Source organism: Panulirus ornatus, chromosome 5, assembly GCF_036320965.1.
Source record: "Panulirus ornatus isolate Po-2019 chromosome 5, ASM3632096v1, whole genome shotgun sequence".
NCBI classification, from domain to species: Eukaryota; Metazoa; Arthropoda; class Malacostraca; order Decapoda; family Palinuridae; genus Panulirus; species Panulirus ornatus.
In genome coordinates, this window is record NC_092228.1 from 23,879,506 (window position 1) to 23,897,937 (window position 18,432).

General features: G+C 41.0%; 1 protein-coding gene across 2 annotated transcripts in view; it reads right to left on the reverse strand.

Annotated features, from left to right (window-relative positions):
- LOC139746784 (ionotropic receptor 21a-like) overlaps positions 1 to 18,432 on the reverse strand; it is a 140,824-nt gene that overhangs the window by 90,277 nt on the left and 32,115 nt on the right. For both annotated transcript variants that reach the window (XM_071658343.1, XM_071658337.1), the window contains exon 4: positions 14,556 to 14,707. In XM_071658343.1, the coding sequence (XP_071514444.1) occupies positions 14,556 to 14,707 (152 nt within the window). The remainder of the gene's footprint in view (positions 1 to 14,555; positions 14,708 to 18,432) is intronic.

Sequence of the window (18,432 nt, forward strand, 5' to 3'; positions counted from 1 at the left end):
CTAAAAGAGGAAACAGAAGAAGGAGTCACGCGAGGAGTGCTCATCCTCCTCGAAGTTCAGATTGGGGTGTCTAAAGGTGTGTGTATGTAACCAAGATGTGAAAAAAGGAGAGCTAGGTAGTATGTTTGAGGAAAGGACCCTAAATTTTTGGTTCTAAGTGAAACGAAGCTCAAGGGTAAAGGGGAAGAGTGGTTTGTGAATGTCTTGGGAGTAAAGTCAGGGGTTAGTGAGAGGACAAGAGCAAGGGAAGGAGTAGCACTACTCATGAAACAGGAGTTGTGGGAGTATGTGATAGAGTGAAAGAAAGTAAATTCTAGATTGATATGGGTAAAACTGAAAGTTGATGGAGAGAGATGGGTGATTATTGGTGCATATGCACCTGGGCATGAGAAGAAAGATCATGAGAGGCAAGTGTTTTGGGAAGAGCTGAATGAGTGTGTTAGTGGTTTTGATGCACAAGACCGGGTTATAGTGATGGGTGATTTGAATGCAAAGGTGAGTAATGTGGCAGTTGAGGGAATAATTGGTATGCATGGACTGTTCAGTGTTGTAAATGGAAATGGTGAAGAGCTTGTAGATTTATGTGCTGAAAAAGGACTGGTGATTGGGAATACCTGGTTTAAAAAGCGAGATATACATAAGTATACGCATGTAAGTAGGAGAGATGGCCAGAGAGCGTTATTGGATTACGTGTTAATTGATAGACGCACGAAAGAGAGACTTTTGGATGCTAATGTGCTGAGAGGTGGAACTGGAGTGATGTCTGATCATTATCTTGTGAAGGCGAAGGTGAAGATTTATGGGGGTTTTCAGAAAAGAAAAGAGAATGTTGGGGTGAAGAGAGTGGTGAGAGTAAGTGAGCTTGGGAAGGACTTGTGTGAGGAAGTACCACTAATGACTGAGTACAGATTGGAAAAAGGTGAGAACAAAGGAGGTAAGGGGAGTGGGGGAGGAATGGGATGTATTTAGGGAAGCAGTGATGGCTTGCGCAAAAGATGCTTGTGGCATGAGAAACGTGGGAGATGGGTTGATTAGAAAAGGTAGTGAGTGGTGTGATGAAGAAGTAAGATTATTAGTGAAAGAGAAGAGAGAGGAATTTGGACGAGTTTTGCAGGGAAAAAATGCAACTGAGTGGGAGAGGTATAAAAGAAAGAGGCAGGAGGTGAAGAGAAAGGTGCAATAGGTGAAAAAGAGGGCAAATGAGAGTTGGGGTGAGAGAGTATCATTAGATTTCAGGGAGAATAAAAAGATGTTTTGGAGGGAGGTAAATAAAGTGCGTAAGACAAGGGAGCAAATGGGAACTTCAGTGAAGGGGGATAATAGGGAGGTGATAACAAGTAGTGGTGATGTGAAAAGGAGATGGAGTGAGTATTTGAGTGAGTATTTTGAAGGTTTGTTATATGTGTTTCATGATAGAGTGACAGATATAGGGTGTTTTGGTCGAGGTGGTGTGCAAAGCGAGAGGGTTAGGGAAAATGATTTGGTAAATAGAGAAGAGGTAGTAAAAGCTTTACGGAAGATGAAGGCGGGCATGGCAGCAGGTTTGGATGGTATTGCAGTGGAATTTATTAAAAAACGGGGTGACTGTATTGTTGACTGGTTAGTGAGGTTATTTAATGTATGTATGATTCATGGTGAGGATTGGCGGAATGCTTGCATAGTACCATTGTACAAAGGCAAAGGGGATAAGAGTGAGTGCTCAAATTACAGAGGTATAAGTTTTTTGAGTATTCCTGGTAAATTATATGGGAGGGTATTGATTGAGAGGGTGAAGGCATGTACAGAGCATCAGATTGGGAAGAGCAGTGTGGTTTCAGAAGTGGTAGAGGATGTGTGGATCAGGTGTTTGCTTTGAAGAATGTATGTGAGAAATACTTAGAAAAACAAATGGATTTGCATGTAGCATTTATGGATCTGTAGAAGGCATATGATAGAGTTGATAGAGATGCTCTGTGGAATGTATTAAGAATATATGGTGTGGGAGGCAAGTTGTTAGAAGCAGTGAAAAGTTTTTATCGATGATGTAAGGTATGTGTACGTGTAGGAAGAGAGGAAAGTGATTGCTTCTCAGTGAATGTAGGTTTGCGACAGGGGTGTGTGATGTCTCCGTGGTTTTTTAATTTGTTTATGGATGGGGTTGTTAGGGAGGTGAATGGAAGGGTTTTGGAAAGAGGGGCAAGTATGCAGTCTGTTGTTGATGAGAGAGCTTGGGAAGTGAGTCAGTTGTTGTTCGCTGATGATACAGCGCTGGTAGCTGATTCATGTAAGAAACTGCAGAAGCTGGTGACTGAGTTTGGTAAAGTGTGTGAAAGAAGAAAGGTAAGAGTAAATGTGAATAAGCGCAAGGGTATTAGGTACAGTAGGGTTGAGGGTCAAGTCAATTTGGAGGTTAGTTTGAATGGAGAAAAACTGGAGGAAATAAAGTGTTTTAGATATCTGGGAGTGGATCTGGCAGCGAATGGAATTATGCAAGCCGAAGTGAATCATAGGGTGGAGGAGGGGGCGAAAATTCTGGGAGCCTTGAAGAATGTGTGGAAGTCGAGAACATTATCTTGGAAAGCAAAAATGGGTATGTTTGAAGGAATAGTGGGGTATGGATAGAGTTGTGCGCAGGAGGGTGGATGCCCTGGAAATGAGATGTTTGAGGACAATGTGTGGTGTGACGTGTTTTGATCGAGTAAGTAATGTAAGGGTAAGAGAGATGTGTGGAAATAAAAAGAGTGTGGTTGAGAGATCAGAAGAAGGTGTTTTGAAATGTTTTCGCCACATGGAGAGAATGAGTGAGGAAAGATTGTCCAAGAGGATATATGTGTCTGAGATGTAGGGAACGAGGAGAGGTGGGAGACCAAATTGGAGTTGGTCAATCTTTCCTCACTCATTCTCTCCATGTGCCCAAACCATTTCAAAACACCCTCTTCTGCTCTCTCAACCACGCTCTTTTTATTTCCACACATCTCTCTTACCCTTACGTTACTTACTCGATCAAACCACCTCACACCACACATTGTCCTCAAACATCTCATTTCCAGCACATCCATCCTCCTGCGCACAACTCTATCCATAGCCCACGCCTCGCAACCATACAACATTGTTGGAACTACTATTCCTTCAAACATACCCATTTTTGCTTTCCGGGAAAATGTTCTCGACTTCCACACATTTTTCAAGGCTCCCAAAATTTTCGCCCCCTCCCCCACCCTATGATCCACTTCCGCTTCCATGGTTCCATCCGCTGACACATCCACTCCCAGATATCTAAAACACTTCACTTCCTCCAGTTTTTCTCCATTCAAACTCACCTCCCAATTGACTTGACCCTCAACCCTACTGTACCTAATAACCTTGCTCTTATTCACATTTACTCTTAACTTTCTTCTTCCACACACTTTACCAAACTCCGTCACCAGCTTCTGCAGTTTCTCACATGAATCCGCCACCAGCGCTGTATCATCAGCGAACAACAACTGACTCACTTCCCAAGCTCTCTCATCCCCAACAGACTTCATACTTGCCCCTCTTTCCAAGACTCTTGCATTTACCTCCCTAACAACCCCATCCATAAACAAATTAAACAACCATGGAGACATCACACACCCCTGCCGCAAACCTACATTCACTGAGAACCAATCACTTTCCTCTCTTCCTACACGTACACATGCCTTACATCCTCGATAAAAACTTTTCACTGCTTCTAACAACTTGCCTCCCACACCATATATTCTTAATACCTTCCACAGAGCATCTCTATCAACTCTATCATATGCCTTCTCCAGATCCATAAATGCTACATACAAATCCATTTGCTTTTCTAAGTATTTCTCGCATACATTCTTCAAAGCAAACACCTGATCCACACATCCTCTACCACTTCTGAAACCACACTGCTCTTCCCCAATCTGATGCTTCCCCAATCATATATATATATATATATATATGTATATATATATATATATACATATATATATATATATATATATATATATATATATATATATATATATATATATATATATATATATATATATATATATATATATATATATTTTTTTTTTTTTTGTTTTCAAACTATTCGCCATTTCCCGTTTTAGCGAGGTAGCGTTAAGAACAGAGGACTGGGCCTTTGAGGGAATACCCTCACCTGGCCCAATTCTCTGTTCCTTCTTTTGGAAAATTGAAAAAAAAACCGAGAGGGGAGGATTTCCAGCCCCCCGCTCCCTCCCCTTTTAGTCGCCTTCTACGACACGCAGGGAATACGTGGGAAGTATTCTTAATCCCCTATCCCCAGGGATATATATATATATATGTATATATATATATATATATATATATATATATATATATATATATATATATATATATATATATATATATATATATATATATTGGACTCCGTGTTAATTGATAGGCGCGCAAAAGAGAGACTTTTGGATGTTAATGTGCTGAGAGGTGCAACTATAGGGATGTCTGATCATTATCTTGTGGAGGCGAAGATGAAGATTTGTGGAAGTTTTCAGAAAAGAAGAGAGAATGTTGGGGTCTGGAGAGTGGTGAGAGTAAGTGAGCTTGGGAAGGAGACTTGTGTGAGGAAGTATTACGAGAGACTGAGTAAAGAATGGAAAAAGGTAAAAACAAAGGAATTAAGGGGAGTGGGAGAGGAATGAGATGTATTTAGGAAAGTAGTGATGGCTTGCGCAAAAGATGCTTGTGGCCTGAGAAGCGTGGGAGGTGGGCAGATTCGAAAGGGCAGTGAGTGGTGGGATGAAGAACTAAGATTATTAGTGAAAGAGAAGAGAGAGGCATTGGATGATTTTTGCAGGGAAATAATGTAAATGAGTGGGAGATGTATAAAAGAAAGAGGCAGGAGATCAAGAGAAAGGGGCAAGAGGTGAAAAAGAGAGCAAATGAGAGTTGAGGTGAGAGAGTATCATTAAATTTTAGTTAGAATCAAAAGATGTTTTGGAAGGTGGTAAACAAAGTGTGTAAGACAAGGGAACAAATGGGAACTTCAGTGAGAAAGCAAAATAATAAAAGTATATATATATATATGTATATATATATGTGTATATATATTTTTTTTTCTTTTTTGCTTTCTCGCTGTTTCCCGCGTTTGCGAGGTAGCGCAAGGAAACAGACAAAAGAAATGGCCCAACCCACCACCATACACATGTATATACATACGTCCACACAAGCAAATATACATACCTACACAGCTTTCCATGGTTTACCCCAGACGCTTCACATGCCTTGATTCAATCCACTGACAGCACGTCAACCCTTTATACCACATCGATCCAATTCACTCTATTCCTTGCCCTCCTTTCACCCTCCTGCATGTTCAGGCCCCGATCACACAAAATCTTTTTCACTCCATCTTTCCGTCTCCAATTTGGTCTCCCACTTCTCATCGTTCCCTCCACCTCCGACACATACATCCTCTTGGTCAATCTTTCCTCACTCAATCTCTCCATGTGCCCAAACCATTTCAAAACACCCTCTTCTGCTCTCTCAACCACGCTCTTTTTATTTCCACACATCTCTCTTACCCTTACGTTACTTACTCGATCAAACCACCTCACACCACATATTGTCCTCAAACATCTCATTTCCAGCACATCCATCCTCCTGCGCATAACTCTATCCATAGCCCACGCCTCGCAACCATACAACATTGTTGGAACCACTATTCCTTCAAACATACCCATTTTTGATTTCCGAGATAATGTTCTCGACTTCCACACATTCTTCAAGGCTCCCAGGATTTTCGCCCCCTCCCCCACCCTATTATCCCCTTCCGCTTCCATGGTTCCATCCGCTGCCAGATCCACTCCCAGATATCTAAAACACTTTACTTCCTGCAGTTTTGCTCCATTCAAACTTACCTCCTAATTGACTTGACTACTGTACCTAATAACCTTGCTCTTATTCACATTTACTCTTAACTTTCTTCTTTCATATACTTTACCAAACTCAGTCACCAGCTTCTGCAGTTTCTCTCATGAATCGCCACCAGCGCTGTATCATCAGCGAACAAAAACTGACTCACTTCCCAAGCTCTCTCATCTCCAACAGACTTCATACTTGCCCCTCTTTCCAAAACTCTTGCATTTACCTCCAAAACAACCCCATCCATAAACAAATTAAACAACCATGGAGACATAACGCACCCCTGCCGCAAACCTACATTCACTGAGAACCAATCACTTTCCTCTCTTTCTACACGTACACATGCCTTACATACTCGATAAAAACTTTTCACTGCTTCTAACAACTTGCCTCCCACACCAAATATTCTTAATACCTTCCACAGAGCATCTCTATCAACTCTCTCATATGCCTTCTCCAGATCCATAAATGCTACATATAAATCCATTTGCTTTTCTAAGTATTTCTCACGTACATTCTTCAAAGCAAACACCTGATCCACACATCCTCTACCACTTCTGAAACCACACTGCTCTTTCCCAATCCGATGCTCTGTACATGCCTTGACCCTCTCAATCAATACCCTCTCATATAATTTACCAGGAATACTCAACAAACTTATACCTCTGTAATTTGAGCACTCACTCTTAACCCCTTTGTCTTTGTACAATGGCACTATGCACGCATTCCGCCAATCCTCAGGCACCTCACCGTGAGTCATACATACATTAAATAACCTTACCAACCAGTCAATAATACAGTCACCCCTTTTTTTTTTTTTTATAAATTCCACTGCAATACCATCCAAGCCTGCTGCCTTGCCGGGTTTCATCTTCCGCAAAGCTTTTACTACCTCTCCTCTGTTTACCAAATCATTTTCCCTAACCCTCTCACTTTGCACACCACCTCGACCAAAACACCCTATATCTGCCACTCTATCATCAAACACATTCGACAAACCTTCAAAATACTCACTCCATCTCCTTCTCACATCACCACTACTTGTTATCACCTCCCCATTAGCCCCCTTCACTGAAGTTCCCATTTGCTCCATTGTCTTACGCACTTTATTTACCTCCTTCCAAAACATCTTTTTATTCTCCCTAAAATTTAATGATACTCTCTCACCCCAACTCTCATTTGCCCTCTTTTTCACCGCTTGCACCGTTCTCTTGACCTCCTGCCTCTTTCTTTTACACATCTCCCACTCATTAGCATTTTTTCCCTGCAAAAATCGTCCAAATGCCTCTCTCTTCTCTTTCACTAATAATCTGACTTCTTCATCCCACCACTCACTACCCTTTCTAGTCAACCCACCTCCCACGCTTCTCATGCCACAAGCATCTTTTGCGCAAGCCATCACTGCTTCCCTAAATACATCCCATTCCTCCCCCACTCCCCTCACCTCCTTTGTTCTCACATTTTTCCATTCTTTACTCAGTCTCTCCTGGTACTTCCTCACACAACTCTCCTTCCCAAGCTCACTTACTCTCACCACCCTCTTCACCCCAACATTCTCTCTTCTTTTCTGAAAACCCATACAAATCTTCACCTTCGCCTCCACAAGATAATGATTAGACATCCCTCCAGTTGCACCTCTTAGCACATTAACATCCAAAAGTCACTCTTTTGCGCTCCTGTCAATTAACACATAATTCCAATAACGCTCTCTGGCCATCTATCCTACTTACATACGTATACTTATGTATATCTCGCTTTTTAAACCAGGTATTCCCAATCACCAGTTCTTTTTCAGCACATAAATCTACAAGCTCTTCACCATTTCCATTTACAACACTGAACACCCCATGTATACCAATTATTCCCACAACTGCCACATTACTCACCTTTGCATTCAAATCACCTATCACTATAACCCGGTCTTGTGCATCAAAACCACTAACACACTCATTCAGCTGTTACAAAAACACTTGCCTCTCATGATCGTTCTTCTCATGTCCAGGTGCATGTGCACCAATAATCACCCATCTCTCTTCATCAGCTTTCAGTTTTACCCACATTAATGTAGAATTTACTTTCTCATATTCTATCACATACTGCCACAACTCCTGTTTCAGGAGTAGTGCTACTCCTTTCATTGCTTTTGTCCTCTCACTAACCCCTGACTTTACTCCCAAGATATTCCCAAACCACTCTTCCCCTTTACCCTTGAGCTTCATTTCACTCAGAACCAAAAATTTAGGGTCCTTTCCTCAAACATGCTACCTATCTATCCTTTTTTCACATCTTGGTTACATCCACACACATTTACACACCCCAATCTCAGGCTTCGAAGAGGATGAGCTCTCCCCGCGTGACTCCTTCTTCTGTTTTCCATTTTAGAAAGTTAAAATACAAGGAGGGGAGGATTTTTGGCCCCCCGCTCACGTCCCCTCTAGTAACCTTCAACGACACGTGAGGAATGCGTGGGAAGTATTCTTTCTCCCCTATCACAGGGATATATATATATATATATATATATATATATATATATATATATATATATATATATATATACATATATATATATATATATATATATATATATATATATATATATATATATATATATATATATATATATATTGGAAAGGATCACAATTTTGCGCGTGATCAAGATATTACTATGAGTCCACGAGGAAAATGAAACACGAAAAGTTCCCAAGTGCACTTTCGTGTAATAATCACATTATCAGGGAAGACACAAGAGAGGAATATAACAGTCAGTTGATATACATCGAAGAGACGAAGCTAGGTCGCCATTTGGTAAACATGTGATTGTCCAAAACATACAACGAGCGTTCATAAACTTATCATTTTACAAATCTTATCAACAAAAAAGTTATCTAATTTGTACAGACCATCACTAATATTAAGATTATAATTCTTTGTGTATTTAATAATAGAAGAGAAATATCATTGAATCTTCTATTATTAAATACACAAAGAATTATAATCTTAATATTAGTGATGGTCTGTACAAATTAGATAACTTTATTGTTGATAAGATTTGTAAAATGATAAGTTTATGAACGCTCGTTGTATGTTTTGTACAATTACATGTTTACCAAATGGCGTCCTAGCTTCGTCTCTTCGATGTATATCAACTGACTGTTATATTCCTCTCTTGTGTCTCCCCGGATGATGTGATTATTACACGAAAGTGCACTTGGGAACTTTTCGTGTTTTGTTTTCCTCGTGGACTCATAGGTATATATATATATATATATATATATATATATATATATATATATATATATATATATATATATATATATAGAGTTGTGCGCAGGAGGATGGATGTGCTGGAAATGAGATGTTTGAGGACAATGTGTGGTGTGAGGTGGTTTGATCGAGTGAGTAACGTAAGGGTAAGAGAGATGTGTGGAAATAAAAAGAGCGTGGTTGAGAGAGCAGAAGAGGGTGTTTTGAAGTGGTTTGGGCACATGGAGAGGATGAGTGAGGAAAGATTGACCAAGAGGATATATGTGTCGGAGGTGGAGGGAACAAGGAGAAGAGGGAGACCAAATTGAAGGTGGAAAGATGGAGTGAAAAAGATTTTGTGTGATCGGGGCCTGAACATGCTTGAAGGCTCAGATTGGGGTGTCTAAATGTTTGTGGATGTAACCAAGGTGAGAAAAAAGGAGAGATAGGTAGTATGTTTGAGGAAAGGAACCTGGATGTTTTGGCTCTGAGTGAAACGAAGCTCAAGGGTAAAGGGGAAGAGTGGTTTGGGAATGTCTTGGGAGTAAAGTCAGGGGTTAGTGAGAGGACAAGAGCAAGGGAAGGAGTAGCACTACTCCTGAATCATGAGTAGTGGGAGTATGTGATAGACCGTAAGAAAGTAAATTCTAGATTGATGTGGGTAAAACTGAAAATTGATGGAGAGAGATGGGTGATTATTGGTGCATATGCACCTGGGCATGAGAAGAAAGATCATGAGAGGCAAGTGTTTTGGGAGCAGCTGAATGGGGTTGTTAGTGGTTTTGATGCACAAGACCGGGTTATAGTTATGGGTGATTTGAATGCAAAGGTGAGTAATGTGGCAGTTGAGGGAATGATTGGTATACATGGAGTGTTCAGTGTTGTAAATGGAAATGGTGAAGATTTTGTAGATCTATGTAATGAAAAAGGACTTGTGATTGGGAATACCTATTTTAAAAAGCGAGATATACATAAGTATACGTATGTAAGTAGGAGAGATGGCTAGAGAGCGTTACTGGATTACGTGTTAATTGATAGACGCACAAAAAAGAGACTTTTGGATGTTAATGTGCTGAGAGGTGCAACTGGAGTGATGTCTGATCATTATCTTGTGAAGGTGAAGTTGAAGATTTGTGGGGGTTTTCAGTGAAGAGGGTGGTGAGAGTAAGTGAGCTTGGGAAGGAGACTTGTGTGAGGAAGTACCAGGAGAGACTGAGTACATAATGGGAAAAGGTGAGAACAAAGGAGGTAAGGGGAGTGGGGGAGGAATGGGATGTATTTAGGGAAGCAGTGATGGCTTGCGCAAAAGATGGTTGTGGCATGAGAAGCGTGGGAGGTGGGGTGATTAGAAAAGGTAATGAGTGGTGGGATGAAGAGGTAAGATTATTAGCGAAAGAGAAGAGAGAGGCATTTGGACGATTTTTGCAGGGAAAAAATGCAAATGAGTGGGAGAGGTATAAAAGAAAGAGGCAGGAGGTCAAGAGAAAGGTCAAGAGGTGAAAAAGAAAGCAAATGAGAGTTGGGGTGAGAGAGTATCATTAGATTTCAGGGAGAATAAAAAGATGTTTTGGAAGTAGGTAAATAAAGTGCGTAAGATAAGGGAGCAAATGGGGACTTCAGTGAAGGGGGCTAATGGGGAGGTGATAACAAGTAGTGGTGATGTGAGAAGGAGATGGAGTGAGTATTTTGAAGGTTTGTTGAATGTGTTTGATGATAGAGTGGTTAGATATAGGGTGCTTTGGTCGAGGTGGTGTGCAAAGTGAGAGGGTTAGGGAGAATGATTTGGTAAATAGAGAAGAGGTAGTAAAAGCTTTACGGAAGATGAAAGCCGGCAAGACAGCAGGTTTGGATGGTATTGTAGTGGAATTTATTAAAAAAGGGGTGACTGTATTGTAGACTGGTTGGTAAGGTTATTCAATGTATGTATGATTCATGGTGAGGTGCCTGAGGATTAGCGAAATGCTTGCATAGTGCCATTGTACAAAGGCAAAGTGGATAAGAGTGAGTGCTCAAATTACAGAGGTATAAGTTTGTTGAGTATTTCTGGTAAATTACATGGAGGGTATTGATATGAGGGTGAAGGCATGTACAGAGCATCAGATTGGGGAAGAGCAGTGTGGTTTCAGAAGTGGTAGAGGATGTGTGGATCAGGTGTTTACTTTGAAGAATGTATGTTAGAAATACTTAGAAAAACAAATGGATTTGTATGTAGCATTTATGGATCTGGAGAAGGCATATGATAGAGTTAATAGAGATGCTCTGTGGAAGGTTTTAAGAATATATGGTGTGGGAGGCAAGTTGGTAGAAGCAGTGAAAAGTTTTTATCGAGGATTTAAGGCATGTGTACGCCTAGGAAGAGGGGAAGGTGATTGGTTCTCAGTGAATGTAGGCTTGCGGCAGAGGTCTGTGAAGTCTCCATGGTTGTTTAATTTGTTTATGGATGGGGTTGTTAGGGATGTGAATGCAAGAGTGTTGGAAAGAGGGGCAAGTATGCAGTCTGTTGTGGATGATAGAGCCTCTGAAGTGAGTCAGTTGTTGTTTGCTGATGATACAGCGCTGGTGGCTGATTCATGTGCGAAACTGCAGAAGCTGGTGTCTGAGTTTGGTAAAGTGTGTGAAAGAAGAAAGTTAACAGTAAATATGAGTAAGAGCAAGGTTATTAGGTACAGTAGGGTTGAGGGTGAAGTCAATTGGGAGGTAAGTTTGAATGGAGAAAAACTGGAGGAAATAAAGTGTTTTAGATATCTGGGAGTGGATCTGGCAGCGGATGGAACCATGGAAGCGTAAGTGAATCGTATGGTGGGGGAGGGGGCGAAAATTCTGGGAGCCTTGAAGAATGTTTGGAAGTCGAGAACATTATCTCGGAAAGCAAAAATAGGTTTGTTTGAAGAATAGTGGTTCCAACAATGTTGTATGGTTGTGAGGGGGGGGGGGGTATGTATTGAGTTGTTCGCATGAGTGTGGATGTGCTGGAAATGAGATGTTTTAAGACAATATGTGGTTTGAGGTGGTTTGATCGAGTAAGCAATGTAAGGGTAAGAGAGATGTGTGGAAATAAAAAGAGTGTGGTTGAGAGAGCAGAAGAGGGTGTTTTGAAATGGTTTGGTCACATGGAGAGAATGAGTGAGGAAAGATTGACCAAGAGGACATAAGTGTCAGAGGTGGAGGGAGCGAGGAGAAGTCGGAGACCAAATTTGAGGTGGAAAGATGGAGTGAAAAAGATTTTAAATGATCGGGGCCTGAACATGCAGTAGTGTGAAAGGTGTGCAAGGAATAAACTGAATTGGAACGATCTGGTATTCTGGGGTCGACGTGCTGTCAATGGATTGAACCAGGGCCCCTGAAGCGTCTGGGGTAAACCATGGAAAGTTTTGTGGGGCCTGGATATGGAAAGGAAGCTGTGCTTTCGGTTCATTATTACATGGCAGCTAGAGACTAAGTGTGAACGAATGCTGTCTTTTCCTAGCGCTACCTCGCACACATGAGGGGGGAGGGGGATGGTATTCCATATGAGGCGAGGTGGCGATGGGAATGAATAAAGGCAGACAGTGTGAATTCTGTGCATGGGTATATATGTATGTGTCTGTGTGTGTATATATATGTGTACATTGAGATGTATAGGTATGTATATTTGCGTGTGTGGAACGTGTATGTATATACATGTGTATGGGGGTGGGTTGGGCCATTTCTTTCGTCTGTTTCCTTGCGCTACCTCGCAAACGCGGGAGACAGCAACAAAGCAAAATAAATATATGATATAGATATATATATATATATATATATATATATATATATATATATATATATATATATATATATATATATATACATATATATATATATATATATATATATATATATATATATATATATATATATATATATATATATATATATATATTATTAGGTACAGTAGGGTTGAGGGTCAAGTCAATTGGGAGGTGAGTTTGAATGGAGAAAAACTGGAGGAAGTGAAGTGTTTTAGATATCTGGGAGTGGATCTGACAGCGGATGGAACCATGGAAGCGGAAGTGGATCATAGGGTGGGGGAGGGGGCGAAAATTCTGGGAGCCTTGAAGAATGTGTGGAAGTCGAGAACATTATCTCGGAAAGCAAAAATGGGTATGTTTGAAGGAATAGTGGTTCCAACAATGTTTTATGGTTGCGAGGCGTGGGCTATGGATAGAGTTGTGCGCAGGAGGATGGATGTGCTGGAAATGAGATGTTTGAGGACAATGTGTGGTGTGAGGTGGTTTGATCGAGTAAGTAACGTAAGGGTAAGAGAGATGTGTGGAAATAAAAAGAGCGTGGTTGAGAGAGCAGAAGAGGGTGTTTTGAAATGGTTTGGGCACATGGAGAGAATGAGTGAGGAAAGATTGACCAAGAGGATGTATGTGTCGGAGGTGGAGGGAACGAGGAGAAGAGGGAGACCAAATTGGAGGTGGAAAGATGGAGTGAAAAAGATTTTGTGTGATCGGGGCCTGAACATGCAGGAGGGTGAAAGGAGGGCAAGGAATAGAGTGAATTGGAGCGATGTGGTATATAGGGGTTGACGTGCTGTCAGTGGATTGAATCGGGGCATGTGAAGCGTCTGGGGTAAACCATGGAAAGCTGTGTAGGTATGTATATTTGCGTGTGTGGACGTATGTATATACATGTGTATGGGGGTGGGTTGGGCCATTTCTTTCGTCTGTTTCCTTGCGCTACCTCGCAAACGCGGGAGACAGCGACAAAGCAAAGAGAAAAAAAAAAAAATATATATATATATATATATATATATATATATATATATATATATATATATATATATATATATATAATGTATATTCCCTCAAAGGCCCAGTCCTCTGTTCTTAACGATACCTCGCTATCGCGGGAAATAGCGAATAGTATGAAAAAAAAAAAAAAAAATATATATATATATACGTTGAAATGTATAGATATGAATATGTGCGTGTTTGGACTTGTCGGTATATACATGTGTATGCGGGTGGGTTGGGCCATTCTTTCGACTGTTTCTTTACGCTAACTCGCTAACGCAGGAGACAGTGACAAAGTATAATGAATAAAATATAACGCGTCTATATGTCTATGTATGTCTATGTGATTGGATGTCTGTCTTCTATTTCTTAGTGGTACCTCGTGGGAGACGGTGATCAAGTATGGAGAAAGAGAAATATACAATTGTTGAATGTATTGAAACATGCAAAGGTAAAACTTTGTAACAAAGTGAAAAAAAATATGGAGAGACGGCTAACACGAATGTAAGGCTTGGTCCATCTTAACACAAAAATTGTAATCACACAAAAACAGGCACAAAACTTTACACACACACACACACACACACACACACACATTAAATAATGTACAAAGCGAACTTAAACACAACAATCGGGGCAAACATGCTGCAAGTGTACATATTGACTCACCATTGGCCACTGGCCAGGGCCACGAGGAATAGACACGGTCCTGAAACAATGAGACCCAAGAGGACAGCCAGCCAGGTCCACTGGTGGAAGGGGAAGGCCGGCGACTGCCAGTGGGGCAACGGAGGCTCAGTAAGGGCCATGAAGATCATCACCTGTGTTCAAAGACTTGTACAGGTGACTGTCTAAAGAAGGGTGGGCAAATATAAGACCTTCTTTTTCTTGTAAGAATAAGGGAAGGTTTATTAATAATAAAGAATGCTGCAAGATTGTTTAAGGATACATTTGAATTATATCATTCATTTCTCACTTGATCACCTTTCCATGAATTACTAAGGAGTCGCCATGAACAGACGAAGATAGGTACATCCATTCACACACGCACACATACATTGCAAGCAGTTTTTTGTAATGTTGCTTTCCAGCACAATAACACCATCAGCAAGAGCTTAATGAATGGTAGGCCAAATCAGTCAACAATTGGGAGTGTTTATGCCGTCAAATGTAAGGCATATAAGTATAATTATGTAAGCCAGACTGGTAAAACTGTAACGGAGAGGTGTTATTGGCACCGACATTCAATACGCAGGGGTGGACACAAAAATGCAATCGCTAAACATTGTCATGAAAATGATGACCCAATAGATCCTGAAAATCCCGTTATCATATACCCATCTACAGATTATGCCGCACGTAACGTCATCGAATCTGCCTTATTTGCTAATACTAAGAACTTCAATTTGTCCCAGGCAATTCTAAAGCAAATCCTAAAGTTAACCATGTCATTATGAGAGAATTGATGCAATACGAAAACATAAAAAAAAGTTATTCACGACACACCCAGCAACTTAGATCAACCCCCGCCTCCCTTAAGTACTCTTTCTTACAATGGTTACAACCAGACAGAGCAGACATCCTTGGCCTAGAAAGATTGGTGTAGGACGGCGGGAACCATGATGCTACGATTCAGATAACTTTGTTAAATACTGGCACCTGATGAGGTGGATTGTCTCCACAAAACGTGTCACATCTATACAAAAACTATATGTTAATTAGAATTGTATGAACTACTACTAAAGTGCGATTTCACCTTCATCCTATCATCACCGATTAATGTGACCATCATAATGACACATATATATATATATATATATATATATATATATATATATATATATATTTCATTTTTCTATTTTGCATTGTCGCAGTCTCCCACATTAGCGAGGTAGCGCAACGAAACAGACGAAAGAATGGCCCAACCCACCCACATACACTTATATATATATACACGTCCACACACACAAATATACATACCTATACATCTCAACGTATACATGTATATAGACACCCAGGTACATAATTCATACTGACTGCCTTTATTCATTCCCATCGCTACCCCGCCATACATGAAATAACTACCCCCTTCCCCCTCATGTGTGCGAGGTAGCGCCAGGGAAAAACAAAGGCCAAATTCGATCACACTCAGTCTCTAGCTGTCATGCAATAATGCACCGAAACCACAGCTCCCTTTCCACATCCAGGCCCCACAGAACTTTCCATGGTTTACCCCAGACGCTTCACATGCCCTGGTCCAATCCATTGACTGCACGTCGACCCTGATATATCACATCATTCCAATTCACTCTATTCCTTGCACGCCTTTCACCCTCCTGCATGTTCAGGCCCCGATCACTAAAATTTTTTCACTCCATCTTTCCATTTCCAATTGGATCTCCCACTTCTCCTCATTCCCTCCACCTCTGACACATATATCCCCTTGGCCAATCTTTCCTCGCTCATTTTCTCCATGTGACCAAACCATTTCAAAACACCCTCTTCTGCTCACTCAACAACACTCTTTTTATTACCACACATCTCTCTTACACTTACATTATTTACTCGATCAAACCACCTCACACCACATATTGTCCTCAAAAATCACATTTCCAGCACATCCACCCTCCTCCGCACAACTCTACCCATAGCCCACGCCTCGCAACCATATAACAGTGTTGGACTAATATGCCTTCAAACATACCCATTTTTGCTTTCCAGCAAGACGTTCTCGACTATCACACATTCTTCAACACTCCCAAAATTTTCGCCGCCTTTCCCACCCTATGATTCACTTCCGCTTCCATGGTTCCATCCGCTGCTAAATCCACTCCAAGATATCTAAAACATTCACTTACTCCAGTTTCTCTCTATTCAAACTTACCTCCCAATTGACTTCACACTCAACCCTATTGTACCTAATAACCTTGCTCTTATTCACATTTGCTCTTAACTTTCTTCTTTCACACACCTTACCAAACTCGGTCACCAGCTTCTGCAGTTTCTCACATGAATCAGCCGCCAGCGCTGTATCATCAGCGAACAACAACTGACTCATTTCCCAAGCTCTCCATCCACAACAGACTGCATACTTCCCCCTCTTTCCAAAACTCTTGCATTCACCTCCCTAACAACCCCATCCATAAACAAATTAAACAACCATGCAGACATCACACTCCCTTGCCGCAAACCTACATTCACTGAGAACCAATTACTTTCCTCTCTTCCTACACGTACACATGCCCTACATCCTCGATAAAAACTTTTCACTGCTTCTAACAACTTGCCTCCCACACCATATATTCTTAATACCTTCCACAGAGCATCTCTATCAACTCTATCATATGCCTTCTCCAGATCCATAAATGCTACATACAAATCCATTTGCTATTCTAAGTATTTCTCACATACATTCTTCAAAGCAAACACTTGATCCACACATCCTCTACCACTTCTGAAACCACACTGCTCTTCCCCAATCTGATGCTCTGTACATGTATTTACCCTCTCAATCGATACCATCCTATATAATTTCCCAGGAATACTCCAGAAACTTATACCTCTGCAATATGAAGACTCACTTTTATCCCCTTTGCCTTTGTACAATGGCACTATGCAAGCATTCCGCCAATCCTCAGGCACCACACCATGAGTCATACATACATTAGATAACCTTACCAACCAGTCACCAATACAGTCACCCCCTTTTTTAATAAATTCCAGTGCAATGCCATCCAAACCCGCTGCGTTGCCGGCTTTCATCTACCGCAAAGCTTTCACTACCTCTTTTCTGTTTACCAAATCATTATCCCTGGCCCTCTCACTTTGCACATCACCTCGACCAAAACTACCTATATCTACCACTCTATCATCAAACACATTCAACAAACCTTCTAAATACTAACTCCATCTCCTTCTCACATCACCACTACTTGTTATCACCTCCCATTAGCCCCCTCACTGAAATTCCTATTTGCTCCCTCGTCTTACGGACTTATGTACCTCCTTCCAAAACATCCTTTTATTCTCCTCAAAATTTAATGATACTCTCTCACCCAACTCTCATTTGCCCTCCTTTTCTCCTCTTGCACCTTTCTCTTGACCTTCTGCCTCTTTTTTTGATATTTCTCCCAGCCATTTGCATTATTCCCCTGCAAAAATCGACCAAATGCCTCTATCTTCTCTTCACTAATAATCTTACTATTTAATACCACCAATCGCTACCCTTTCTAATCTGCCCAACTCCCACGCTTATCATGCCACAAGTATCCATTACGCAAGCCATCACTGCTTCCGTAAATATATCCCACTCCTCCCCCACTCCCCTTCCGTCCTTTGTTCTCACGTTTTTCCATTCTGTACTCAGTCTCTCCTGGTACTTCCTCACACATGTCTCCTTCCTAAGCTCACTTCCTCACACCACTCTTTTCACCCCAACATCATCTCTTCTTTTCTGAAATCCTCTACAAATCTTCACCTTCGCCTCCACAAGATAATGATCAGACATCCCTCCAGTTGCACCTCTCAGCGCATTAACAACAAAAGT